The 25,918-nt window shown below is 36.3% G+C and overlaps 1 protein-coding gene and 1 long non-coding RNA gene across 6 annotated transcripts in view; one reads left to right on the top strand and one right to left on the bottom strand.

The window, feature by feature from the left end:
• Positions 1–25,918, top strand: part of LOC131540594 (serine/threonine-protein kinase PAK 3-like) — a 411,671-nt gene that overhangs the window by 125,566 nt on the left and 260,187 nt on the right. For all 5 annotated transcript variants that reach the window (XM_058775623.1, XM_058775619.1, XM_058775620.1 and 2 more), the window contains one exon: positions 3,314–3,414. In XM_058775623.1, coding sequence (XP_058631606.1) covers positions 3,314–3,414 — 101 coding nt within the window. The remainder of the gene's footprint in view (positions 1–3,313; positions 3,415–25,918) is intronic.
• Positions 12,655–13,354, bottom strand: LOC131540601 (uncharacterized). The gene is made up of 3 exons (XR_009271313.1): positions 13,236–13,354; positions 13,100–13,151; positions 12,655–12,756 (listed from the first exon to the last, which is right to left on the bottom strand). It is a non-coding gene; the product is annotated as an uncharacterized LOC131540601 (long non-coding RNA).

The following is a 25,918-nucleotide window of genomic DNA, read 5'->3' as shown; positions in this document are numbered from 1 at the left end:
AAGTAAAATATTTTATTTAAAAACCTGTAAGATTCCGTCTAAACAGTCTTTTAAGTTTGAAAGATCTTATTTACACTCTTAAGAGTATACCTAAATAATAATAATAATAATAATTTTTTTTAAGATGTCTTCGTTCACTCTGAAAAGGGGTAGCAGACTAACTTGACACATGAGCTGTTATGGACCGTAGAGACTCCTCCCGGTCTCTGAGTGGGCCTTGAAGCATTCAATCCATTTCACTACGATGTTTAGCCCTGGGAGGATCTGTGAGTTTTCTTTATATTTAATAAAGTTTATAACTTAAATGTTTTTTTGTTTTACTTTTATATTTATCTATTTTGTTGGAAACATTTAATTCGTGGAATAGACGTCATTGCATAAAGATCCAGCCTACCTCTAAGCACTCTGAAAAATGTAAGGCGTTTTTATATTGTCATCTAAAACTATAGTAGATGTTTATTTTATACAGTGTGCTATATATAATCAGTTTTATTTGCTACCATCTTCTCTAAAAGAAGATAATGATGTGTTTTATAAGGTCAATAAACTTAAATAAATGCTAAATACATGTTTAAATGTATTATAAATGATTTGCTTCAGTAACATGTTACTATGGTGTCCTATACATTTTATTACCATATTATTTAAAATAGAGATAAGTCTCTCTTTAGCTTGAAATGATTGTGTATGTACGTGCTTGTTTATATGATTTATCAGAACTCAAATTTGTAAAGTGTCATGGAAGCTACACTGATATAACAATGTAGATGTGATTTATAATGAAATTTCTTGAATCGTCATAATTCAGATTGCTTAAAACAATATTTAATAATAAAAAAGTAAAGCATATGCAGAACATTTTGTGTGATGTGTACAGTTTGTACAGTACAAAATCCCCCAGAAAACATAAAAACCAACATGAGCACGCTCGTCCGTGTGTGTGTGTGTGTGTGTGAGAAAGAGAGAGAGAGAGAGAGAGAGAGAAACAAAGAGGGTGAGGGTGAGAAAGGGGACAGAGGGGCTTTTCCTACTTCAACCTCTCATTCGGACAATCATCATCGCTCCCAGAATAATGTAAAACTAAATGGTTATTTTTATACAGTATGTTATTTATAATCACATTATTTATTTATTTTTACCACCTTCTTTAAAAGAAGAGAATTATGTGTTTTATAAGTTCAGTGAACTTAATTAATTGTTGAATACTTCAAAATGTATGATAAATGATTTACTTCAGTAAGGTTTGTTACTATGACATATATAATAATTTATTACCATATTCTTTAAAATAGAGATAAGTCTCTTTAGCTTGAAATGTTTAAGTACATGTTTGTTTATATGACTTATCATGATACAAAATTGTATAATGATATAGGTATTACACTGATATGACAATGGGGTTTATGATGAAACTTCTTGAGTCCTCATAATTCAGAACGCTTAAAAAATATATATTTTATTAAAAATGGTTGTATGCAGAATTTTGGTAGGTGTACAGTAAAAAATTATTTTGTCTATGGAGTGTAGTAATACTCCAAATGATTGTACCCATAAGCACTTTTATAAATTAAATTAAAACATTTTAATAAATTAGCTTTTTTTAAAAATGTTATTATTATTATTATTTTTTTATTAAATTATACTAAATGATGTTTATGAAAATGTAAAAATAAGAAAGTTTACTGTGCTGGGTAGGTTTAGGGGATGATACACTATAAATATTAAAGGCTCTAAATATAATGTAGAAACTTAAATTTTATGTGATACAAGTACAAATATACAAATAAATGTGAATAAAACACAGAAATTTGTCATGTCTGGGCGTGTCGGGTCCACAATGGCCCTTATCGTTTGGCCTGTTAAAATATATATATTGTTTTCCCTTTTCTTATTTCGACGTCGCCCGTTCCTCATTACAAAATGTTTTGTTACCTAAAACTAGTGTAAATGTTTTATATTGCGTGTAATTGCATAATTTATTTATTTATTTTCATTTAATAGAAGAAAATAAGACTCGGGACGATTGAATGCGCACACGTGCGTGTGAGAGACGGAGAGTGAGAGAGAGAGAGAGAGAGAGAGAGAGGACTTTTCCAAGTTAAACTAAACACAATTTTTTCGTAAACCTCTCATTTGAAGAATGGGGTTCCTTGCGAGAGGAGGAAATATTTTTCTCTTGGAAAAATGTAAGAGGGTTTTAATTCATTCCCAATTCATTATTAGGAGTGTTATTTAATTACATTTTATACAGTCATCAGAATATATGTCTGTCTTAAAACTGACCTGTTAAAATTTAATCTGTTCATCCTTTTACATACATCTCCCATAGAGAGAGAAAGAGTCCATAACACACCAGGCCTCGGAATACAACCACCACGTGGTCCACAGATGGGCAAACCCCCACCGGTTGAGCATAAAATCTTCAAACCAACACTTGACAACTCATTTATCGTTTTACACTTGTACAAACAACATATCTCATCCCCGGATGACGTAGGAATTTCACGCTTCTCTGATTTCCACACATCTGGAACGCATTAACGGGGTCAAGGGGTCAACATGACGTGGGGGGACGCTATGTGGGTGGTCGCTATGTGGGGGAGGGGGAAAGGTCACAAAGGTCAAAAAAGCCATAAATCAAGGGTCATAAATCATTTTTGTCACAAGCCATGCCTTATCTACTACTCTGGTCCTTTAACCCCTTAACTGTCACTCACAGTTTTGAACATAGACATTATAGTGCACTATCCAAACTTAAATGTTTATAATTCATGAATGAAAACATTGTGTAACATGATTTTGATGTACCATTTCCATGGTAATGCAATGTCTGATTTTAAAATGGGTTTCAAAGGATGAATTTTGAGATTTTAAGTTTTCAACTGATATATAATTTCTTATGATTTCTAATACATAATAGAGAAAAGGGCAACTAAGAAGACTTTCTGTGACAAAGGTCAGAATTCCTGTTATGATGTAGATTCTTCAGGTCCACTCTTGTCATAAATTTATCTATTACTTTTCCTACATCATTTTTTAACAAAAAAAGTTGTAAAATACCTATTTAGGAGTCTTAGACCTTTCCAACGATATATATTGTTTGTCATGATTAGATTATGATTTAATTGTAAAATAGTGAAGTAAATGTAGGCGTCCCACAGAGGGGACAGTTAAGAGGTTAACTAGCTTCACCAACAAGATTACCAGCAAATCAGCAGAGATGCCAAGGGTGGTATTGTACCATTCAAATTGTATACTTTTTTGATAGGCTGAACTAAAAGTGTTAAAGTGTGTTTGTTCCTCTATTTAACAGCCAATAAAAAGAAAGAGAAAGAGCGTCCAGAGATATCCCTGCCCTCTGATTTCGAGCACACCATCCATGTAGGCTTTGATGCAGTAACAGGGGAATTTACTGTGAGTTTAACCAGTCTCAGATGTTTTATGTTTTGTGTATGTGTGTTTAAGAGTCATTGTTATCTGTAATATATGGTTCATGTGGATGTTATAATTTCATAACAGTTGGCATGTGTGTGTGTTGTTAGATATTAGCATTAGTAAAGAAAATCATCAACCATAAGGAAGATGTTTAGAACAGTGCCATAATGGTAGCAAGGGCTGGGCAATGTGGCCAAAAATATTATCATTGTATTTATTATTATTATTATTATTATAATACATTGTTCATTTTTATCACTATATTTATTTATTTACCTTTAACCCTCTGGTTGTGTTCGGGTCAAATTGACCCGAAGAAGATTTTCTTTTTTCCGAAAATACTAGTTAACGTTATCGCATTGGACTCAAACTTACTGACTTTGTTCACATAGGGTATAAGTACTTCTCATAATTTTTTTTTTAATTTTCGGATTTTTTTGTGGGTTTTATTTCACCTAGTAACACTTGTTGTGTTCCCGGTCAAAAATGACCGGACTCCAAACAACTGCTTATAAATCTGTCATTATGCTATATTATCACTAAATATTGGATTCATTCTTTTTATCAACTTGTTTTCTTTCATTTAGGACTGGTTTTGTGTTTCTATTTGCATCTGATTAATCGTAAGCCTAATTTATCTGAGAGTAGGTACCTCATTTTTTGAGTAAAAAAAACATTTTTTATGAATAATTTTCACAATATTAAACGAAAAATTATAAAAATTTGCACTGTTTCTCACACTAGTGTGCTTTAATGATTAATCAAGAAGTTTGGTTTTAAATGCTTTTATTTTGTACAAAATTGCAAAAGTCACACTTGTGGTGTTCGGTCAAAATGACCGGACTCCGAACAATTGCCCATAAATCTCTCATTTTGCTATATTATCACCAAATATTGGATTCAATCTTTTTGTCAACTTGTTTTCTTTCATTTAGGACTGGTTTTGTGTTTCTATTTGCATCTGATTATTCGTAGGCCTCATTTATCCGAAAGTAGGCACCTCATTTTTTGGGTGAAAAAAGCATTTTTTATGAATAATTTTCACATTATGAGATAAAAAATTAGGAAAATTTGCACTGTTTCTCACACTAGTGTGCTTTAATGATTAATCAAGAAGTTTGGTTTTAAATGCTTTTATTTTGTACAAAATCGCACAAAGTCACACTTGTCAAAAATGGCCGGCCATTGAAAGTGAATGGGGAAGAATGAAAATAAGAGAAACAACTACCGTAGTATTCAGGAGCATGTTGTGCTTGCAAACATAAAGGCCTTGGACCTGTGCGTGTGTGGATGCATGTATACTCACGCTATCACACACACACACACACACGCGCGCACACACACATCTATGCATACAAACTATTGTGAGTATTACACCTATTTCATCCTACCCTGAACTGCATGCAATATGCTTTTATGAATCTGATATTATAACTCTCTCTCTCTCACACACACACACACACACACACACACACACATGCTCAAACTGCCTTGTCTTTGGCCTGCATTGACTTCAAAATAATATTTTTTCCATCCTTTGACCAGAACGTTACATCAACTTCAGCTGGTCCCTCAAAATCAGAAGATTGCTCCTCTTCAGTTGTTGCAAGGTTTTCAGCTTGTTCAGTGATGTTTTCCTCTTCCAATCTTGCAATGCATCTTCACTGTAAGATTCATCTTCAGTTGTCCCTTCCTAGGCATTTGTATGCTCTAGCATTTATTTGTAAACTTTTGTCTACTCTGTGAGAACACGAAAGCCTCAAAACCTATTGTCATAATGTTTTGTCTAGAATGTGGTGAAAGAAAAGATTCTTTTGAAGTCAGTGCAGGCTAAAGACAAGGCAGTTTGAGCATGTGTGTGTGTGTGTGTGTGAGAGAGATGTGTGTGTGTGTGTGTGTGTGAGAGAGAGAGAGAGTTATAATATCAGATTCATAACAGCATATTGCATGCAGTTCAGGGTAGGATGAAATAGGTGTAATACTCACAATAGTTTGTATGCATAGATCTGATGTTATAACTCTCTCTCACACACACACACACATCTTTTCTTTCACCACATTCTAGACAAAACATTATGACAATAGGTTTTGAGGCTTTCGTGTTCTCACAGAGTAGACAAAAGTTTACAAATAAATGCTAGAGCATACAAATGCCTAGGAAGGGACAACTGAAGATGAATCTTACAGTGAAGATGCATTGCAAGATATATTGGAAGAGGAAAACATCACTGAACAAGCTGAAAACCTTGCAACAACTGAAGAGGAGCAATCTTCTGATTTTGAGGGACCAGCTGAAGTTGATGTAACGTTCTGGTCAAAGGATGGAAAAAAATATTATTTTGAAGTCAATGCAGGCCAAAGACAAGGCAGTTTGAGCGTGTGTGTGTGTGTGTGTGTGTGTGAGAGAGAGAGAGAGAGAGAGAGAGAGTTATAATATCAGATTCATAAAAGCATATTGCATGCAGTTCAGGGTAGGATGAAATAGGTGTAATACTCACAATAGTTTGTATGCATAGATGTGTGTGTGTGTGTGTGTGTGTGTGATAGCGTGAGTATACATGCATCCACACACGCACAGGTCCAAGGCCTTTATGTTTGCAAGCACAACATGCTCCTGAATACTACGGTAGTTGTTTCTCTTATTTTCATTCTTCCCCATTCACTTTCAATGGCCGGCCATTTTTGACAAGTGTGACTTTTTGCAATTTTGTACAAAATAAAAGCATTTAAAACCAAACTTCTTGATTAATCATTAAAGCACACTAGTGTGAGAAACCGTGCAAATTTTCATAATTTTTATCTCATAATGTGAAAATTATTCATAAAAATGCTTTTTCACCCAAAAATTAGGTGCCTACTGGATAAATGAGGCCTACGAATAATCAGATGCAAATAGAAACACAAAACCAGTCCTAAATGAAAGAAAACAAGTTGACAAAAGATTGAATCCAATATTTGGTGATAATATAGTAAAATGAGAGATTTATGGGCAATTGTTCGAGTCCGGTCATTTTGACCGAACACCACAAGTGTGACTTTTGCAATTTTGTACAAAATAAAAGCATTTAAAACCAAACTTCTTGATTAATCATTAAAGCACACTAGTGTGAGAAACCGTGCAAATTTTCATAATTTTTATCTCATAATGTGAAAATTATTCATAAAAATACTTTTTCACCCAAAAATGAGGTGCCTACTGGATAAATGAGGCCTACGAATAATCAGATGCAAATAGAAACACAAAACCAGTCCTAAATGAAAGAAAACAAGTTGACAAAAAGATTGAATCCAATATTTGGTGATAATATAGTAAAATGAGAGATTTATGGGCAATTGTTCGGAGTCCGGTCATTTTTGACCGGGAACACCACAAGTGTGACTTTTTGCAATTTTGTACAAAATAAAAGCATTTAAAACCAAACGTCTTGATTAATCATTAAAGCACACTAGTGTGAGAAACCGTGCAAATTTTCATAATTTTTTATCTCATAATGTGAAAATTATTCATAAAAAATGCTTTTTTCACCCAAAAAAGGGGGGTGCCTACTTTCGGATAAATGAGGCCTACGAATAATCAGATGCAAATAGAAACACAAAACCAGTCCTAAATGAAAGAAAACAAGTTGACAAAAAGATTGAATCCAATGTTTGGTGATAATATAGCAAAATGAGAGATTTATGGGCAATTGTTCGGAGTCCGGTCATTTTTGGACGGGAACACAACAAGAGTGACTGGAGTCCGAACACAACCAGAGGGTTAATGGGGAAGGAAATGCTTTGCATATGTTTGTTAGACCTTGATAATGAGTGTACACATAACTTGTTTGTTTACAGTTAAACTACACAGAATAAGTTGAAAATTTAAGGCCCCATGAAATCTATTTTATTTTCCCCTAAATTCTGTGTTTTCCATTTAAGTTTTTTTAGTTTTTTTCTGAATTCTGTTTTTTATAATTTAATACAAATGTATCATCCAAAAAACAGTGTTGAGTGAAATGAATTAATAAAACTAACAATTTAATCAACCTTTTAAAATGTAATTAAATGAAAATATAACTTAATTTGCAACAAAACATTGCATTTTGTTAGTCAGTCAGTCAAATAAGATGCTGCAAAATAGAACTGTATAAAAATTTAAACATGGATGAAGAAATATATTGGTTTTATGACATTCCTTAAAAAGTAGTAGGTCTTTGGAGAAGTACATTTTAAAATATACAATAGTAGGGGTGTGCAGCAAAGTCAGTATTCGTATCTGTATTTGTATCTGTTATGATCAAAAAATTATTCGTATCTGTATTTGGATAAAACCGGAAGTAGGCGGAGCTTGAACCAGAACTTCGTACAGATTGATAAGTCCGTTATTATGTTCATGGTAGCCTATTACAGCCTATCTTTTTTCATAGTTATCACTGAACAAATATGCTGTGTTTAACTAAGGTAATTATTTTTTATGATTATAACATTTATTTAAATATCTTTAAAAAGAGTCGGAGCCAATACCCTTGTATTGTTTGCGGATTTCATTTAAACTTTTTTTGTTGTTGTTTTATCATTACTGTTAGTTATTTGTGGTACTGTGATGAAAAGGGCTCATCTTTTTAACATTTGTTGATTGAACTAACTATTGGAAAGTTGCTTTGACACAATCTGTGTTGTTAAAAGCGCTATATAAATAAAGGTGACTTGACTTGACTTGATTGCCACCATTCTTGAGGTTAGTGTCTAGTCTTGAGGCCTAGATGTTCAACCACTTTTTTTCCATTTTCTGGATATCTTAGTCTTGTAAGTTGTCTTACAAACAAAGACAATATTGTCTACTTATTAGAATAACTTATCCATTAATTTTTGTCATGTGTAAACAAGTAGAAAATTTCACAGAACATAATTTGAGATGCATTGGAAAAGCATTACAAGTCTTTTTAACTAAGTTCATTAGCCTACTCTTGACAGAGAGCTGCTTTGGTTTTTGAGAGAAGGCAACGCGGCTGTTTGATTGGTGATCGCACTGTGCTTATTCCATTCATTCGTGTAGCCTATCATATTGTAGCCTATAAGGTTTAAATCATTGCCTTTTAAATATACACAAATACTAGAACATGTATGATGTATTATTTTAGGTAATATTACTCTTGCCAAGCTCTGATTTATGAGAGATACACAGAGAGGCAACAGCAAGCTGTGTTTGATTTGCGCTCTTTTCTTCCATAAAGTTTACATTCATTCACTTCACACACTCATCATTCCATGAATTTAGAGGTTTGTGTAAAATATCACGCTGATCCCCTGGCTCACCTGTGAATATAGCAAACACGTGCTGCAGCCTCAGCCGAATATTCGGGCAGAATTATTCGGGCAGAATAAAACAAAACCAAAATGGACCTTAAACATAACACTTGGGTTAAATTCTGTATTTGCTTGCATTCATTAAAATCCACTTGTTGTGTATGCTTGTAACAGACAGGCTCAGATGGATGATGGTATCACAGTTTATTAAAACAAGGTAGAATTCAACAGAATATCAGGCATAAAGAGTAAACGGTCTCACTGTTCTTGCATGTAATGGAGAATTTGTGAATGCTGGAGTGATTGGAGAGCACAAACCTTGGGGAGAGAGGTGAGTATCCAGGTAAATAGAGAATCCACAGGTAGAGAGATCCAATGAGGAACACAGGAGATAAAGCACAATGTGAGACCAGACAATGACTGAATGTGAGGTGTGCGCTTATGTGTGGTACGTGATTGCAGATCAATCCAGAACAGGTGTGGGTGATTAATATCCTGGTGAGGGTGAAATTTGGGACTGAGTGGTGAGAGAGCCTGGCATTTCCTTTACAGTAACCCCCCTCAACAACCCGCTCCAGAAGGCTGGGAACATCGACATTGTGGCGGCTGACCTCTTCCACGAGGTGCAGGTCGATCTGGATATGATTCTTGAAATACAGTGAGTAACCTCTGGTCCGTAGCCATCCCAGTCAACCAGGTTTTCACCACAATATCGGGAGTCTAGGATCTCCCACACAGAGTGGATGATCCATTGATCATTGAGGGGGGGCCTTCTCCTTGTAGGGTTTGATACAATCAAATAATTTAATTTAGCTCAAAGGGAATCATTTATGATTTTATAGGGAATTTGAACACAATCACTGTTTTGCGGCTGATCACTGAGTCGGCAGCGATTCACTGAATGAGCCGTATAACATTAATTCTGCACTGGACATTAAAATCCAAAATATAGTGAAAACACTATTAATAAGCACAGTAACAAGATCGGCAGATTAAGACATTAATTTGTAAGCACAAAACACAAGATACTTCTCTTTTCAATATAAATAAGACTTTATTTATATAAACCTAAGACATATACTAATCTAACACATAAACATACACATTCACACGTTGCAGGAAGAGAGAAAGGATGAGTTTATAGAATGAAAATGTGATATCCCAAGTTTACAGCAATATGGGCTATTGCACAGACCTGAACAACCATCAATCACTTAATTAACCCTCGCATTGAGTTTCTCAATGAGGCTAAAATTTATATTAAATGCACCAGCTCAGTTTGATCTGAAGGTTACTTGCTTGCGTTGCCTTTGTGTTACAGGGATTCCCTTTTGTCGTCGTCATTGCAGGAAAAAGGGTTTCCCAAACGCTGATTGGCTGGAAGTTCGAAAACTCGCAATGGAAAATAAACTAAAATAAAAGAAAGAAAGGGTGTAACGAGACTAGGTGGTTTTTCTTTTCATTGTGGTGTTAAGTAGCAACTAGCCTGTAGGCCAGAGCACGCTCAAAGAGCGCTAAGAAGCAGCGTCAAAACGCGGTGGCGAGAAGGGCAGAGAAGATGGTGTCCAGAGTTTTTAAACTCGGCTTTTGGACACATCCTATCTGGTGTCTTGACCAATTAGATAGGCTATTTTCTTAGCCAGGGTTGTTCCTTCCATCATAAATCAGCATGTTATCAGTCACATGGTCTGAATTTTACACACTCTTGCAAAGTATACTTTTGGATGTGATTTCTATAACCAGAATATGATACATTTGACAAAGAATCAGTTGGAAGAAACGTTTCAAGCTAGAATTGTCAAACTCGTACATACCAAACATGAATAACTCTTAAAATTGTTCAATAGTTATTAAAAAGACATACATAATACGTGCTTAAAACATGATAGTCTAATGTGTGGTTACATACATAATATAGTGTTATGCCTAGCATCCTTTTAGGATGATTTTATGTGCATATGAAAAAGAAAGTCTCTGTGTAGTTCTATGTAGGACATAGGGACATGTTCGGTGAAGACCAGAGAGAGGTTAAAAGGTCTCCTAAAGAATTTCAGTCTCAGTCTTTGTCTTGTATGGGTGGGGGAAAAGTCAATCTAAAGAAGCTCGTGATTTCTCTTGTGGAACACATGTGATGGCCATCTCTTTGACCATTAATCTTGATTATTTACCCCAAATTTGACGATCTCCTTCCTGCGTTGGACTTATCAATAAGTGTTCTTTTGTCTTACTGTTGCGAGCTGTTCTGTGAAAGAGGCTTGTTGGTTAGGCTTGCTTCAGAGGTCGGAGCTAGGAATCTGATTTATGACATTGTCCTGTTTTCTTGGGGCCTCTTCTGGAATTTTGGCTCTTCATGTTTCGATGTTCTGATCGAATCTTAGTTTTGTCTGACTCGTGCTGATCCTACATCCTGTAGGGAGAACAGACAGAGGTGGGTGATACGGATTGAGGAGGGAAACGTTAAATGTAGGGTGAATGTGGTACTCAGGAGGAAGTTGGAACTGGTAGGTAACTGGATTGTTCTGCTTGATTATTTAAAAGGGACCAGTGTATCTGGGACTTGGCTTCTTACAGGGCAGGTGGATCCAGATGTCCTGAGTGGAGAGCCAGACCTTCTGCTGGGTTGATACTAAGGGGTATTGTTCCACCGAGCATCGGCCTGGATTCTCTGCTGGTGCACTGCCCTTTAATATATGTATATTATACTATACTAAGTGCATATTAAATGTATTATTTTGAAACAACTTTAAGTATATTAAGTGTATTTCAAGATATGTTTAAGTTCAATTTTAATCTATTTGTAATATATTTAATATATTGATATTGTGTTAAATTGGAACCACTTTAAGTATATTTAGTGCAATTTAAGTGTATTTCTTAAAATACATTTAAAATGTACTTTTAATACTTCATGAACTACAGGTAGAGTATATTTGAAGCATCGTTTTAATGTGCTTCAAGTAAATTTCAATTGTATTTTAGCTAATTAGAAATGCATTAGCATTACACTACTAGTATATTATATTTATTATTATTATATTTTTCAGTATATACACACGTACACTTTAATATCTAGAAAACTTTAATGTATTATATATTGTGTACATTATATATGCTGCTGTACTTTTTTAATGTACTTTATGAATATTTGTACTTTGGTGAAAAACAAAAAACATACTATTAAATGTATTAAAAATGCACATGAAATACAAGTATGTTTATATTATATTTGTATTACTACAAAAAGACTCAAGTACATTTTAAAACATTATACAAAAACATTATAATAAATGGAAAAAAAGACTAAAATGCTATGGAAGAGTTATCTTATCCATTTCTAGAACATTTCAGTTATACCTGTATTACTGAAAAGTAAAGAATTTTACATCAATGAATAAATAAAAATTACAATGCAATTTTCTGAAGAAAAAAAAACTACTGAAAAACAAAGTGCAGAAGTGAATAGATGTGTGTGCAAAGACTGAAGATGATGAAGTTCAAGCAACAGAATAGGGAGGGATGGAGGGGGGATGGAGCTGAGCGTTGTAGCAGGTTCCAGAGACCTGGGAACAGCTTAGTCTTGCTGCTTTAGAAAAAAACAAAATGGAAACAAAATTAGATAACAGATTTTTACATGAATGATTGAAAGGAAGCAAAAATTAGCCACCTGGAATGGACACATTGCTAACATTTTTCTTCCAAGATTGCCCGAATCACCCTCCATTAGGCCTGATTCAGAAATCTCTATAACAGAGGTGATACGATATTAAAAATATACTTACTATTCCTTTGTTTGTCTCTGCACTCAGATTTCAGTTCGTCTTCTATAGCAGCTGATCTGAAAAACAACAAATGTTAATATTTCTCACATGCACAAAAAAAGGCAAATGATGATTGATGATTTGTTTTCTATTTAAGAATGACAGAACAATGTACCTGGTCGGAAATATAGTCAAAAACCTTACCAGCCTCAGCAGTTTCAGATGTACTGTATGCTCTTATAAGCAACCGTTCTTACAATTTAATCTTTGTTCTTATCTGTAATGAGAAATATATATTAGAAAATAAAGTCGATAAGGTTGTCAAGCTTGAACAAATATAAACACCAATCAACCAACACTACCACACTTTGCTGATCAGCTCAAGACAAAGTAATTGTATGTTCATAATCATTGTTTTTCAAAGATCATTAACCTCATTACAATGAAGCCAAATTGTTCAGGAAATCAGAAATAAATACACTTCATGTTGCAAATAAAAGAATGTTAATGTTGTACATGCTATAATGACTAATTTTATTTAATTTAGTTTTTTCTGCCAATGCATGTGCCAAAAACACGACTGGTACAGACAAATAACGTTAATTAAATACAAATCTTACCTGAAGTCACAGTGAGGTTCCAAAAGCCAGACACCATACACGCTTGCAGAAGCTGGTAAAAATAAGAACATACCGCTATATTTTCTAATTAATTTCATAGTTCTCCCAAAACAATTAGAATTCTGCCATCACTCACCCTTAAGAAGCTCCAAACCATCTAAGACTTTCGTTCATCTTCGAAAGAAAAGCTGAGATATTTTAATGAAATCTGAGAGATTTATGTCCATCCGATGAAAAGATTAATCAAAGATCTTCACGTTCAAAAAGTCCATCACAAAAAAACATCGCCAAAGTAATCCATATGAATTGCGTGGTTTCCTCCAAGCTCCCTATACACGATCGCTCTATATAATACTGTTTAAATTTAGACTTATATTCAACATTCAAGGGACATTTGCACGCACATCATATTTGACTTACGAAGCTCTCTGCTGCGAGCTCATTATCATACGAACCAATCAGAGCCGTTCAATGGCTCTGGAACCAATCAGGTTTAGTCTGTGTTGTTTGAATTTAAAAATAAACGTGTTTTTTTTATTTTTATTTTTTATTTCAGATATGATGTTGAAATCCTTGTGGGAATTTCAGAAATATATATTAGAAAATAAAGGTGTCAAGCTTGAACAAATTTATAATCACCTAGCTTATTACAATTAATGTATCATGTAATGAACAACAGCCTAATCAACCAAAGTAGCATAGCCCATATTAATCAACATATTTTAAATATTGCAATGGTTAATAATATTTGACAAAGGTTTGTACATTGTAAATGTTAAAAATGTTTTTTCAAAATATCGTACTTTTCCAAATATTACAATTATAAATACATAAATAGGCTATTTAAAATATAACCATGTGTAGGCCTACTGCAATATAAAGTATATTAAAAACCTACTAAAAATGTAAACATTTTGTTATGTTTTTACTAGGGTTACCTGAAATTCGGTACCGGTACCCAACGGTACCTTTTTTCGGTACTCTACTCTCTGTGTAATAACAAAAACATTTATTTCAGTGAAAAAATAAGTCCAAAACTCTCAATTTCAACATTTTGAACAATAGGGCCCTACAATTTTTTGTTTTGTTTTGTTTTGTTTTTTTATTCCAGAAATTCTTGTTTTATTTTTTCTGATAATCAAATGAAGGCATGAAACATTTATTTATTTTTAATCAAAATAATATGAAACCCTTTTATTTTTTGGCAAACAAACAGAGGTTTACTGTTAAAGTTAATACATGGTAGAAAAATCGTGTGACTATTCCTTTAAAAAAAGTTGTAATAATAATTGTATTTTTTTCTATAATTAAGTCGTTAATGTGCTTATAATAATTATTTTTATCTTTTAATTGTTTTATTTAAATTTCTCAGTAAATGGAATATATAAAGACGTTCATTATACTGAGTGGAGAGCCAGACCTTCTGCTGGGTTGATACTAAGGGGTATTGTTCCACCGAGCATCGGCCTGGATTCTCTGCTGGTGCACTGCCCTTTAATATATGTATATTATACTATACTAAGTGCATATTAAATGTATTATTTTGAAACAACTTTAAGTATATTAAGTGTATTTCAAGATATGTTTAAGTTCAATTTTAATCTATTTGTAATATATTTAATATATTGATATTGTGTTAAATTGGAACCACTTTAAGTATATTTAGTGCAATTTGTACAAAAGTAATACAAGAGTAATATATTTCTTTTACATGTTAAACCGCACTTTTATTTTGACAGGTTGCCGTGAAGTTTCTGTGTGTATACAGTATGATATGATGCTAGTTTTCTCAAATGAAACGATACAATTCTCATGAAGTAACTCTCACAGCCTGTAAGTTCATGTGTTCATGTAGTGCAGAGTCCGAAAATCACCGCGAGTTCACATGTGTGCTTCAGTATTTGTGTAGTAAACAAAACCGCGTCTCCGCCATTCATACCGAGACTAATGGAACATGCAGGATTCATATTTAAACCATCTTTTTGCGTTTTAATATTCACATACACTAGTTCATATCACGATTCAAATTACGTGACAGAGCTTCTTTTATTCATCCAAAAATTGAGGAATTCCGTGGCATTCCGCTCTATAGAGTAAATTCCGTTTTTATGAATGGACTCCGCCATCCTGTCCGCGTCTTCGCGGAAACCATATGACCCTAGAAATATAAGCACACTTCAGAACATTTCAGTTTGCACTGTGTGTTTTGTTTTAAAGAGTTGCAGGGGTGACATTATGTCACAGGGTCTCTCTCTCTCTCGTATGCGCCCAAATGCGTTCTCAGGTACCGAAATTTGGTACCAAATGATTTAATGTGAATCGATACTCTTTAGTACCGACGCAATTCGGTTGGTACCCTTAAAAGTACCGAGTTCGGTACCCAACCCTAGTTCTTACACAAAGTACACATAAAATATACTTTAAGTAAGGGTAACATAAGTAGGTTTTCTGTAAATACACTAAAACGTCACTAAAAGTATACTATCCTCCCTTCATGTTTAACCTTTCTGAAGTTTGACAGCAAGTTAAACTCCATCCATTATTAAGTCGAGAAGTGCCAATTTCAAGTCCAACATTTATTGCAGTTTGGATGAACAATACAATGGACCAGAGTGAAACTAAAGGAAAAATCACAATCTCTAATTAGTCTCATAACCAAAACGTTTAAATAACACAAATTATAATATACAGCTTACAAGAATGCTGGCAATCCCACACATATTTGCATATCAAACTGGATTTCTATACATTTCCAAGAATATTTAAGATCTTCACCAAAAGCTCCAGACAAAATGCCATGTATACAAATGACAACATCTTATTTATTTTACACATTCATATAAAAAAATATATGTATCACCCAAAACAAACAGAAGAAGAAACTTACAGCTATTGCTCTTGAAAACTCTTCAAAGCAAGGATAAAATGAGGATTACCCAAAAGAGCACCCCATCTAATAACATACATCAGCCATGCATTCAGCTGCTCACTTCCTGATTTATATGTCATCTGCAGTTTCTTAAAGAGTCCACTAGATGGCAGTTCCACAACAAAATGAACTAAAGTACTAATAATCGGTGCACAGAACAAAAAGTATGCTTGTGTTTAGTATATTCCTTAAAAGTGTAACTAAGAATATATTTATTTCTACTATACTTTTTAGAAATATAGTAATAGTGTGCTTGTGTTTAGCATATCCTTAAAAGTGTAACTACGCAAATATTTATTACCAAAGTATTTCTAGTATACTTTTTTTAAAAATACATTAAAAGTATGCTTCTGTTTAGCATATGTCTTGGAAGTATAACTAAGCATATATTTAATACAAAAGTACTTCTAGTATACTTTTTAGAAATATATTAAAATGCAATTCAATATATTTTTAATGCACTTCAAATAAGCATGTTGGGAATACGAATGTATTATAAACATACTACTTGAATTTCAAGTATATTCTTAATATTTTTAATACATTTAATACTACGTTTTTTTCACCTGGGTGTAGCTTTCTCTATCTCTGTTTTGGCATGTGATAGAAAGTCTAAGGCAGGGGTCACCAAACTTGTTCCTGGAGGGCTGGTGTCCTACAGAGTTTAGCTCCAACCCTAATCAAATACACCTGAACCTGCTAATCAAGGTCTTGCTTGGTATACTTGAAACTTCAAGGAACTTCAGGAAACCGGCCCTCCAGGACTGAGTGTGGTGATCCCTGGTCTAAGGCCTTCTCAAGCCGTACGGCTGACCCATCTATTCTGCAGCCTGTAATGCACCAATCTAAGATTGCTGTAGAGACAAAATGTAATTCCATCAAGTTAGCATTTTTAAACATTCGCTCCCTAAAAAATAAATCCTTTCTGATCAATGATTTAATAACCACAAACAACCTGGATTTTACGTTTCTAAATGAAACATGGCTAGAAGACAGCTGCAGTGCAACAGTCCTCAATGAAACAGCTCCTCCTAACTTTAATTTTATAAGTGTCTGCAGGACTATTAGGAGAGGTGGAGGTGTAGCTGCTCTATTTAAAGATGTTTATCAATGCAAGCAAGTGTCATTTGGTCAGTATTTGTCTTTTGAATACCTAGGTGTTGTGCTGAAAGGTGCTCCAGGCATTCTGTTTATCATTTTTTACAGGCCTCCAAAATACTCTCCAGCCTTTGTGGAAGAGTTCACAGAACTGTTATCAATGATTTCCTCAGAGTTTGACAGTTTTACTATTGCAGGGGATTTTAATATTCACATAGATAATGCAGAAATCAAAACTGCAAAAGAAATCATAACTGTTTTAAACACTTTTGACCTGATTCAGAATGTGCATGGACCCACACACATTCGTGGACACACTCTAGATTTAATCATCAGTAGAGGTCTAAATATTTCATCTATTGTTATTAAGGATGTAGCACTGTCTGATCACTTCTGTATTTTCTTTGATATATTGATCTCTGTTACCACTGAATCTAGCTCTGTCATTGTCAGAAAGAAATGCTGTCACGGTGCACACAGCAGGGAGGAACGAGGAACACACAGACGAGGAGTAACTTCAAAATAATAGTCTTTAATGGTGACATCAGGACAGGGCAAGACAAGGCAAGGTTCACACAGACAGGAACACCGGGGAATAACGAGTAGACCAGACGAAAACTAACTAAACAGGCAGGAACTAAATACACATGACAATCACTGATAAATACCAAAACACAGCTGGACAACACTTAACTAATAATCACACTTAACAAGGACAGGAACAAGACCAAATATGGACACAAGAGGCAGGAACACATGACACACAAGACAGAGGACGTGACAAATGCATTAACGAGAACAATAGTGCACTATTTATGAAGGCTATATCTTCAACACCAAGCATTTCTGCAGACACTGTTGATCTTCTCCTGGATTCATTTAACTCAAAAGTTAAGAATGTTATTGATGATATCGCTCCTGAAAAAGTCAAAAATCATCTTGGAGAAAATCAACAGCAGTTCAGAGTATGAAAAGACAATGCAGAAAAGCTGAGCGGATGTGGCGGAAGACAAAACTTGAAATTCACTATAGCATCTATAAAGACAGCCTTCATGCTTTCAATGTGGAACTAGCCACAGCTAGACAGACCTTCTTCTCAAACCTCATAAACAGTAACTTAAACAACACTCACACTCTTTTTGCTACTGTTGAGAGACTAACAACCCCCCAAAGTCAGATTCCCAGTGAAATGCTCTCGGACAGCAAATGCAATGAGTTTGCTTGCTTCTTTTCTGAGAAGATCAATAATATCAGAAAGGAGATTGGCACATTCTCAAGTTATGCTGAGGTCACACAGATTCGACTGCAGTTTCAAAAAGAAGTAACTATGTCTGTTTTTGAAGCAATTGATAGCAAAATTTTGGAAGAAATAGTACAGCACCTTAAATAGTCAACCTGCTATCTTGACACACTTCCCACATCTTTCTTCAAAAGTGTGCTTAACTGTTTAGAAGCAGATCTCTTGGAAGTAGTGAACGCCTCACTTCTTACTGGGACTTTTCCAAACTCCCTGAAAACTGCAGTTGTTCAGCCCCTTCTGAAAAAGCGCAATCTTGATAACACAATGTTGAGCAACTATAGACCAATATCAAATCTTCCTTTCATAGGTAAGATTATTGAAAAAGTAGTTTTTAATCAGCTGAACAACTACTTAAACTCAAATGTATACCTGGAGAATTTTCAATCTGGTTTCCGAGCGCATCACAGTACAGAGACAGTGCTTATTAAGATAATAAATGATATTCACTTCAATTCTGATTCTGGCAAAATATCAGTGCTGGTACTATTAGATCTTAGTGCTGCATTTGACACTGTTGATCATAACATACTTCTAGAGAGACTGGAAAACTGGGTCGGGCTTTCTGGGATGGTACTCAAATGGTTCAGGTCATACTTAGAAGGGAGAGGTTATTATGTGAGTATAGGAGAGCATAAGTCTAAGTGGATGTCCGTGACATGCGGAGTCCCACAAGGCTCAATTCTTGCACCACTCTTGTTTAGCATGTATATGCTCCCACTAAGTCAAATAATGAGAAAGAACCAAATTGCCTATCACAGCTATGCTGATGATACCCAGATTTACCTAGCCTTATCTCCAAATGACTATAGCCCCATTGACTCCCTCTGCCAATGCATTGATGAAATGAACTGTTGGATGTGCCAGAACTTTCTTCAGTTAAACAAGGAGAAAACTGAAGTCATTGCATTTGGAAACAAAGATGAAGTTCTCAAGGTGAATGCATACCTTGACTCTAGGGGTCAAACAACTAAAAATCAAGTCAAAAATCTTGGCGTGATTCTGGAGACGGACCTTAGTTTTAGTAGTCATGTCAAAGCAGTAACTAAATCAGCATACTATCATCTCAAAAACATTGCAAGAATTAGATGTTTTGTGTCCAGTCAAGACTTGGAGAAACTTGTTCATGCCTTTATCACCAGCAGGGTGGATTATTGTAATGGTCTCCTCACCGGCCCTCCGAAGAAGACCATTAAACAGCTGCAGCTCATCCAGAACGCTGCTGCCAGGATTCTGACTAGAACCAGATAATCTGAGCATATCACACCAGTCCTCAGGTCCTTACACTGGCTTCCAGTTACATTTAGGATTGATTTTAAAGTACTTTTACTCATTTACAAATCACTCGATGGCCTAGGACCTAAATACATTGCAGATATGCTCACTGAATATAACCTAACAGACCACTCAGATCATTAGGATCGAGTCAGTTAGAAATACCAAGGGTTCACACAAAACAAGGGGAGTCCGCTTTTAGCTATTATGCCGCCCGCAGTTGGAGCCAGCTTCCAGATGAGATCAGATGTGCTAAAACATTAGCCACATTTAAATTCAGACTGATAACTCATCTGTTTAGCTGTGCATTTGTCAAATGAGCACTGTGTGCTACGTCCGAACTGATTGCACTATGTATAATCATTTTCTATTCTTAACTGTTTTAAATTCTTTTAAAATAAATTTTAATATCTTGTTTTTATTATAATTTTTTTTAATTCTTTGTTTTTATTGTTGTGACTTTTTTTTAATGACTTTTTCACTTCCTTTTATGTAAAGCACTTTGAATTACCACTGTGTATGAAATGTGCTATATTAAAAAACTTGCCTTGCCTTTTTACATATGTGTAACAGTAGCTGCCTATTACATGTACATAATTACAAACTGTAAGTACAGGTTGTTCCATAACTTAGTTACATGGTAAGTACATTTTGTTTCATGAAAGTGCAATGGCTACTACTAAGTACTTAACTAGGTAATTACTCTGTATTATGGACAACTTAAAATAAAGTGTTACCACATTCTGAACTCTATTGGGGTTAGACAACACGTCTCAGGACCTACTCATTCATATTCTATCATCATACTCTAGATTTAATACTGTCACATTGAATTGATGTTAATGGTGTTGAAATTCTGTAGCAAAGCGATGATATCTCAGATCATTATCTAGTCTTGTAAAACTGTAAATTCTACACTTTGTTAGAAGTATATAACCATCACTTCTACCACAAAAGACTGCTTTGTAAGTAATCTTCCAGATGTATGTCAATTCCTCAGCATATACAATAGCTCAGAAAAAATGATGTAAAAGAAACTATGGACTCTCTCTTTTCTAGCATTTATGGTTGCTCCTTTATGCTTAAAGAAGATTAAGAAAAACAGTCAGGAACCGTGGTATAATGAGCACACTCATGCCCTAAAGAGAGCAGCCTGGTAAATAAAGCGCAGCTGGAGGAAAACAAAACTAGAGGTATTTGGTATTGCATGGCGGGAAAGTATAAACTTGTTAAATCATCTTAACCAACAACATGTATGTTAGACTATTCCATCTAAGCTACTAAAAGAGGTGCTTCCAGAAGTAATAGATCCTCTTCTGAATATTATTAACTCATCATTGTCATTAGGATATGTCCCCAAAACCCTCAAACTGGCAGTCATTAAGGCTCTCATTAAAAAACCACAACTTGACCCCAAATAACTAGTTGATGTTAGGTCCGGTTGACCTAATTAATGCAACCTAACAATCCTTTAATGGATTGAATATTAGAAATGTGTTAGTGTGTAAGCCAGGTTAAAGAGATGGGTCTTTAACTCTTTCAATGCCATTGACGAGATATCTCGTCAATTAAGAGACAACGCTTCCCCGCCATTGACGAGTTTTTACGGCAATCCTGTTCTAGGTGTATTATGGTAAGGAAAGCCCTAGCGCATGTCCTGAATGAGTTACGGGACTTCCGGGTCTTTAGGGTGCGAATAGAAGATGACCGGCATAAATAGAAGGATCAGAGAAAATGTAGATCATATATAGATCATATAGCCTATGTAGATCATTTTTTGACCATTTTGAATCTGATCGGGACGAAGTAGTCAGTGAGAGAGATTTACAGACATTTACAGACACAGAAACATCTGTAGTTGTAACCGATTTGTCGATCTGAATAGGAGTGTGTGTGTGTGTGTGTGTGTGGGCGCGATCTATCTATAGATCTATCTATCTATATATCTATCTATCTGCATGCCATGTGTGTATGTATGCATGTGTGTATGCATGTATGTGTGTGTGTGTGTGTGTGTGTGTGTGTGTGTGTGTGCATGCGTGCGTGCGTGCGTGCACAGTATATGTATGCATATGTATGTACGTAGCCTGTGTGTGTATAATCATATGTATGTTTGTTTGTGTGTGTGTGTGTGTGTGTGTGTGTGTGTGTGTCTGTTTGTTTGTTCTGTTTATTGAATGCAATTTAAATTATTCATATAATTATTTACAGGTGAAAGAATATGACATCTGAATGTATTTTGCTTGAAAATGCACTACTTTCATAAAAATGCATTTTCCTCAGTTTTTTGTCCAAAATGTTGTATTTTTGATGAAACCTATCTGCATTCAAATGGTGATAAAACATGAACACATGAAGATAGAATAATAATAGAATATAATTTTTTGTTTAAAAGCAGAGGCTTGGTTCTTTATTTTGATATATAATATGTTCTTATATTCATAGCAGAAAATATTCTGAGGGCCGTCAAATTTAGGTGAAAATCATCAAAAATGCTGGCGGTGGCTGGCAACTTTTTTAAAAACGCTGGCGGGGAAAGAGTTAATATAGATTTAAACTGACAGAGTGTGTCTGTGTTACGGAGCCAATGAGACGAGAAGTGTGCGGATCCATTTGCAAGGCTTTTATTCAGGGACGTGGTCACAAAACAAGCAAGGTTCATGCAATGGCAAACAGGTACAACACAGGCAAGACAAAGAGTAATCCTAGGGCAAGCGTGGGTCTTCGATCGGCGAACAATATCCAACAGGGCAAGGCAGAGAGATAATCCAGGTACACGAGCAATAGTCCAAGCGAGATGCAAACAGAGTCAGAACGGCAAGGCAAAGGGTTAATCCAAGAAACACGGACAAGAATCAAAACACGAGAAAACAGGCAAGACAAGACTATGACAACTAAGTGGGCTCCGTAGAGTAGCTATTGCTAGGAGAGTGATATATGCTATACAATACTCTGCAATCTGAATAAGGAAGTCCATGGTTTATGTAAGGCATGTGATGGGAATCAGCTTTGTAATCAGTGCATGGATGATGGGAACTGTAGTGAAGTGCAACAGTTAGTGTAGTGCAAGAGTCCATGTGGTGAGCGGGTGACCTCTGGTGGTGAGTGAACGGAAGTTCAGATTCGTGACAGAGAATCCCCCCTCCCCCCCAAGAAGCGGCTTCCAGACGCCACTATTTTATTATAATCCAGGAGGACGGTGGAGCGGAGGCGGAACAGGGGGAGGGACGGAGAGCCAGGTACATGTGGAAATGGAGAGACTGGTGACTGAGGCAGAGCCGGCAGGACAGAGCACCAAGGCGGAGCAGAAAACCAGAGTGAAACCAACCGAGAGCAGAGCAGACGGGACAGGAGCCCACCAGGGTGGACTAGACAGGACAGGAGACCACCAGGACAGTGCAGAAGATCTCCACTGCAGAGCAGACGACCACCAGACTTGAGCGGAAGACCACCACGGCGGAGCAGGAGACCACCAGACCAGAGTAGTAGACCACCACGGCAGAGCAGAAGAACAACAGAGCAGAAAGAACCCCCATGGCAGGGACTGGGACCTAGAGAACATTGAGACACATGAGACAGAGAGAGCATATATGGTCTCAAGGACCGAGGCAGGGAACATAGGAAGTCCATCGATATTTTCTTTGGTGACAACTGAGCGGGCAGACAGTTCATAAGTAAGCTCACTTATCGAAACTGGACAAAATTTAGACTCGTTGACTGGAACTAGACAGACAGTTCAAAATTTGACTCATCGACTGGAACTGGACAGGAAAACAGTTCATAAACGGTCTCCCTAACTTGGACTGGCAAGACAGACACATTAGGAGAAACAGAACAAGCAGACAGTTCATGAATGTTCTCTATGGCAGTGACAGGGTTAACTGGATAAACATGTAGTGCATTTACAGTTTCTGGGCTCACAACTGGACTAATGGAGCAGATAACAGGTCTCTTGTTAGGAACTGGACAGACAGGCGGTTCAACATTAGACAGACAATTGGGACAGACAGACAATTCAAAAACTGATTCATAGGTTGATCCTGGACAGACTGGCAGTTCATGATCAGACAGATTGACAGAAACGGGCAAGACAGAGAGTTCAAAATCAGCATCTAGACAGACAGACAGATCACAATCAGCCTCCAAGGCTGATTCAGAACAGGACGAGAGTTCAGAGATGGGCCCATTGGTCGGCCCAGAGCAAAGCAAGAGTTCACCGACGGCCTCCATAACCATGACAGAACAGGGCGAGAGTTCACAGACGGCCTCCTTAGCCGTGACAGGACAGGACGAAAGTTCACAGACATCCTTAGCCGTGACAGGACAGTGCGAGAGTTCACTGACGGCCTCCATAAACGTGACAGGACAGGGTGAGAGTTCACAGACGGCCTCCTTAGCTGTGATAGGACAGGGCGAAAGTAAACAACCTTTTATTTTCACAAACTTTGAAACTTTTTATTTTCACAAACTTTAGATAACAGATAACAGGTAACAGGTCTCTTGTTAAGAACTGGACAGACAGGTCGTTCAACATTAGACTCATTAGGGGAAATGGGACAGACAGAAGGTTTGTTAACTGAGACCACAAAAGCAGACAATTCAAAACAGGGTGTGTTGGCAGAGATAGGGTGAACAGATTGTTCAAAACCAAAAGCATTGACTGGAACTGAAGTGACAAACAATTCATGTTGTGATACTGGGCAGGAAGTTAATACTAAATCCAAACTGTTGATGGAATCAGAACAGACAGGTAATTCAACATCGAACCCCTTGAGGAGAACAGATTTCTGTGTTGATTCTGGATAGACTGACATTTCATAATCAGAGTCTTTGACAGCATTCACACAGACAGACATTTCAAAATCAGACTCATTAGTTGTGACTAGATAATCAGACGGTTCACAATCAGCCTCCATGGCTGGTTCAGAACAGGACGAGAGATCAGAAATGGCCTTCTCGGCGGGTTCAAAGTAAGACAAAAGTTCATAAGTGGACTCCTTAGCCGTGACAGGACAGGTCGAGAGTTCACAGACGGCCTCCTTAGCCGTGACAGGACAGGGCGAGAGTTCACAAGTGAGTACCACTGACACCTCTGAAGGTTCTGCAACAGATGCCGCCACCTCTGGAGGTTCTACAGTGGTCTCATAGGGAACCAGAGAGAGTTCTTTGCTGGGTGCCACCACCATACAAGGAGCTGAAGATTCTGCAGCATGTGCCGCCACCTCCGGAGAAGCTGCAGCAGGTGCCATCACCTCAGGGAACACAGCAGCGAATGCCACTACCCCAGGAGGTACTGCAGCAACAGTCACCACCTCTGGAGACACCACACCGCCCTTTTGAGCAGTTCTGTGGTGATGTACGCAGCCCAAATGCAACATAAAGCGACCCCCATCATAGGAAGCGCTTCAGACAGGGGAATTAGTTTAGGAGCAGGAGGGTTAGAGTGAATGGGTTTGGGGATACCATCTGTGCGTGCAGATACCAGCGGTGCTTCCTTCACACTAGATGCCAGACTGGGATACCGAAAGACTGACCTTGAAGATCTGGGTGTGACAGACAGAGAGTGATGAGACTCTGGACCATCAGCTGTGATGAGACAAGACTCTGGACACTCAGCTGTGACATGACGAGACTCTGGAAGATAAAAAGTAATCCTAGGGCAAGCGTGGGTCATCGATTGGCGAACAATATCCAACAGGGCAAGGCAGAGAGATAATCCAGGTACACAAGCAATAGTCGAAGCGAGGTGCAAACAGAGTCAGAACGGCAAGGCAAAGGGTTAATCCAGGAAACACGGGCAAGAATCAAAACACGAGAAAACAGGCAAGGCAAGACTATGACAACTAAGTGGGCTCCATAGAGTAGCTATCGCTAGGAGTGTGATATCAGAATCAGAATCAGAATTAGCTTTATTTGCCAGGTGTGCGCAAACACACAAGGAATTTGTTGTGGTTTTTTTAAGGTGCTCCTGGTACATACATACATACATACACATCTGACATGAGAACAGAAAAAACAAAACAAAAAAAAAAACATTTAAATAGTAAGACTTAACAATAGATAATAATAATAATAAAAATGTGTATGAATTTTGAACAGTAGATTTATGTACAGATTTGTGCACTATTTACTTTATATACAGCTGTATAAATAAACAGATATGTATATGTATTTACATAATACTTGAGAATTACAACAGAATTACAGAATTAATTACAGA

The sequence above is a fragment of the Onychostoma macrolepis genome, chromosome 05 (assembly GCF_012432095.1).
Source record: "Onychostoma macrolepis isolate SWU-2019 chromosome 05, ASM1243209v1, whole genome shotgun sequence".
NCBI lineage: Eukaryota > Metazoa > Chordata > Actinopteri > Cypriniformes > Cyprinidae > Onychostoma > Onychostoma macrolepis.
The sequence above is the reverse complement of the archived record's forward strand: the minus strand, read 5'-3'. Positions and strand labels throughout refer to the sequence as shown.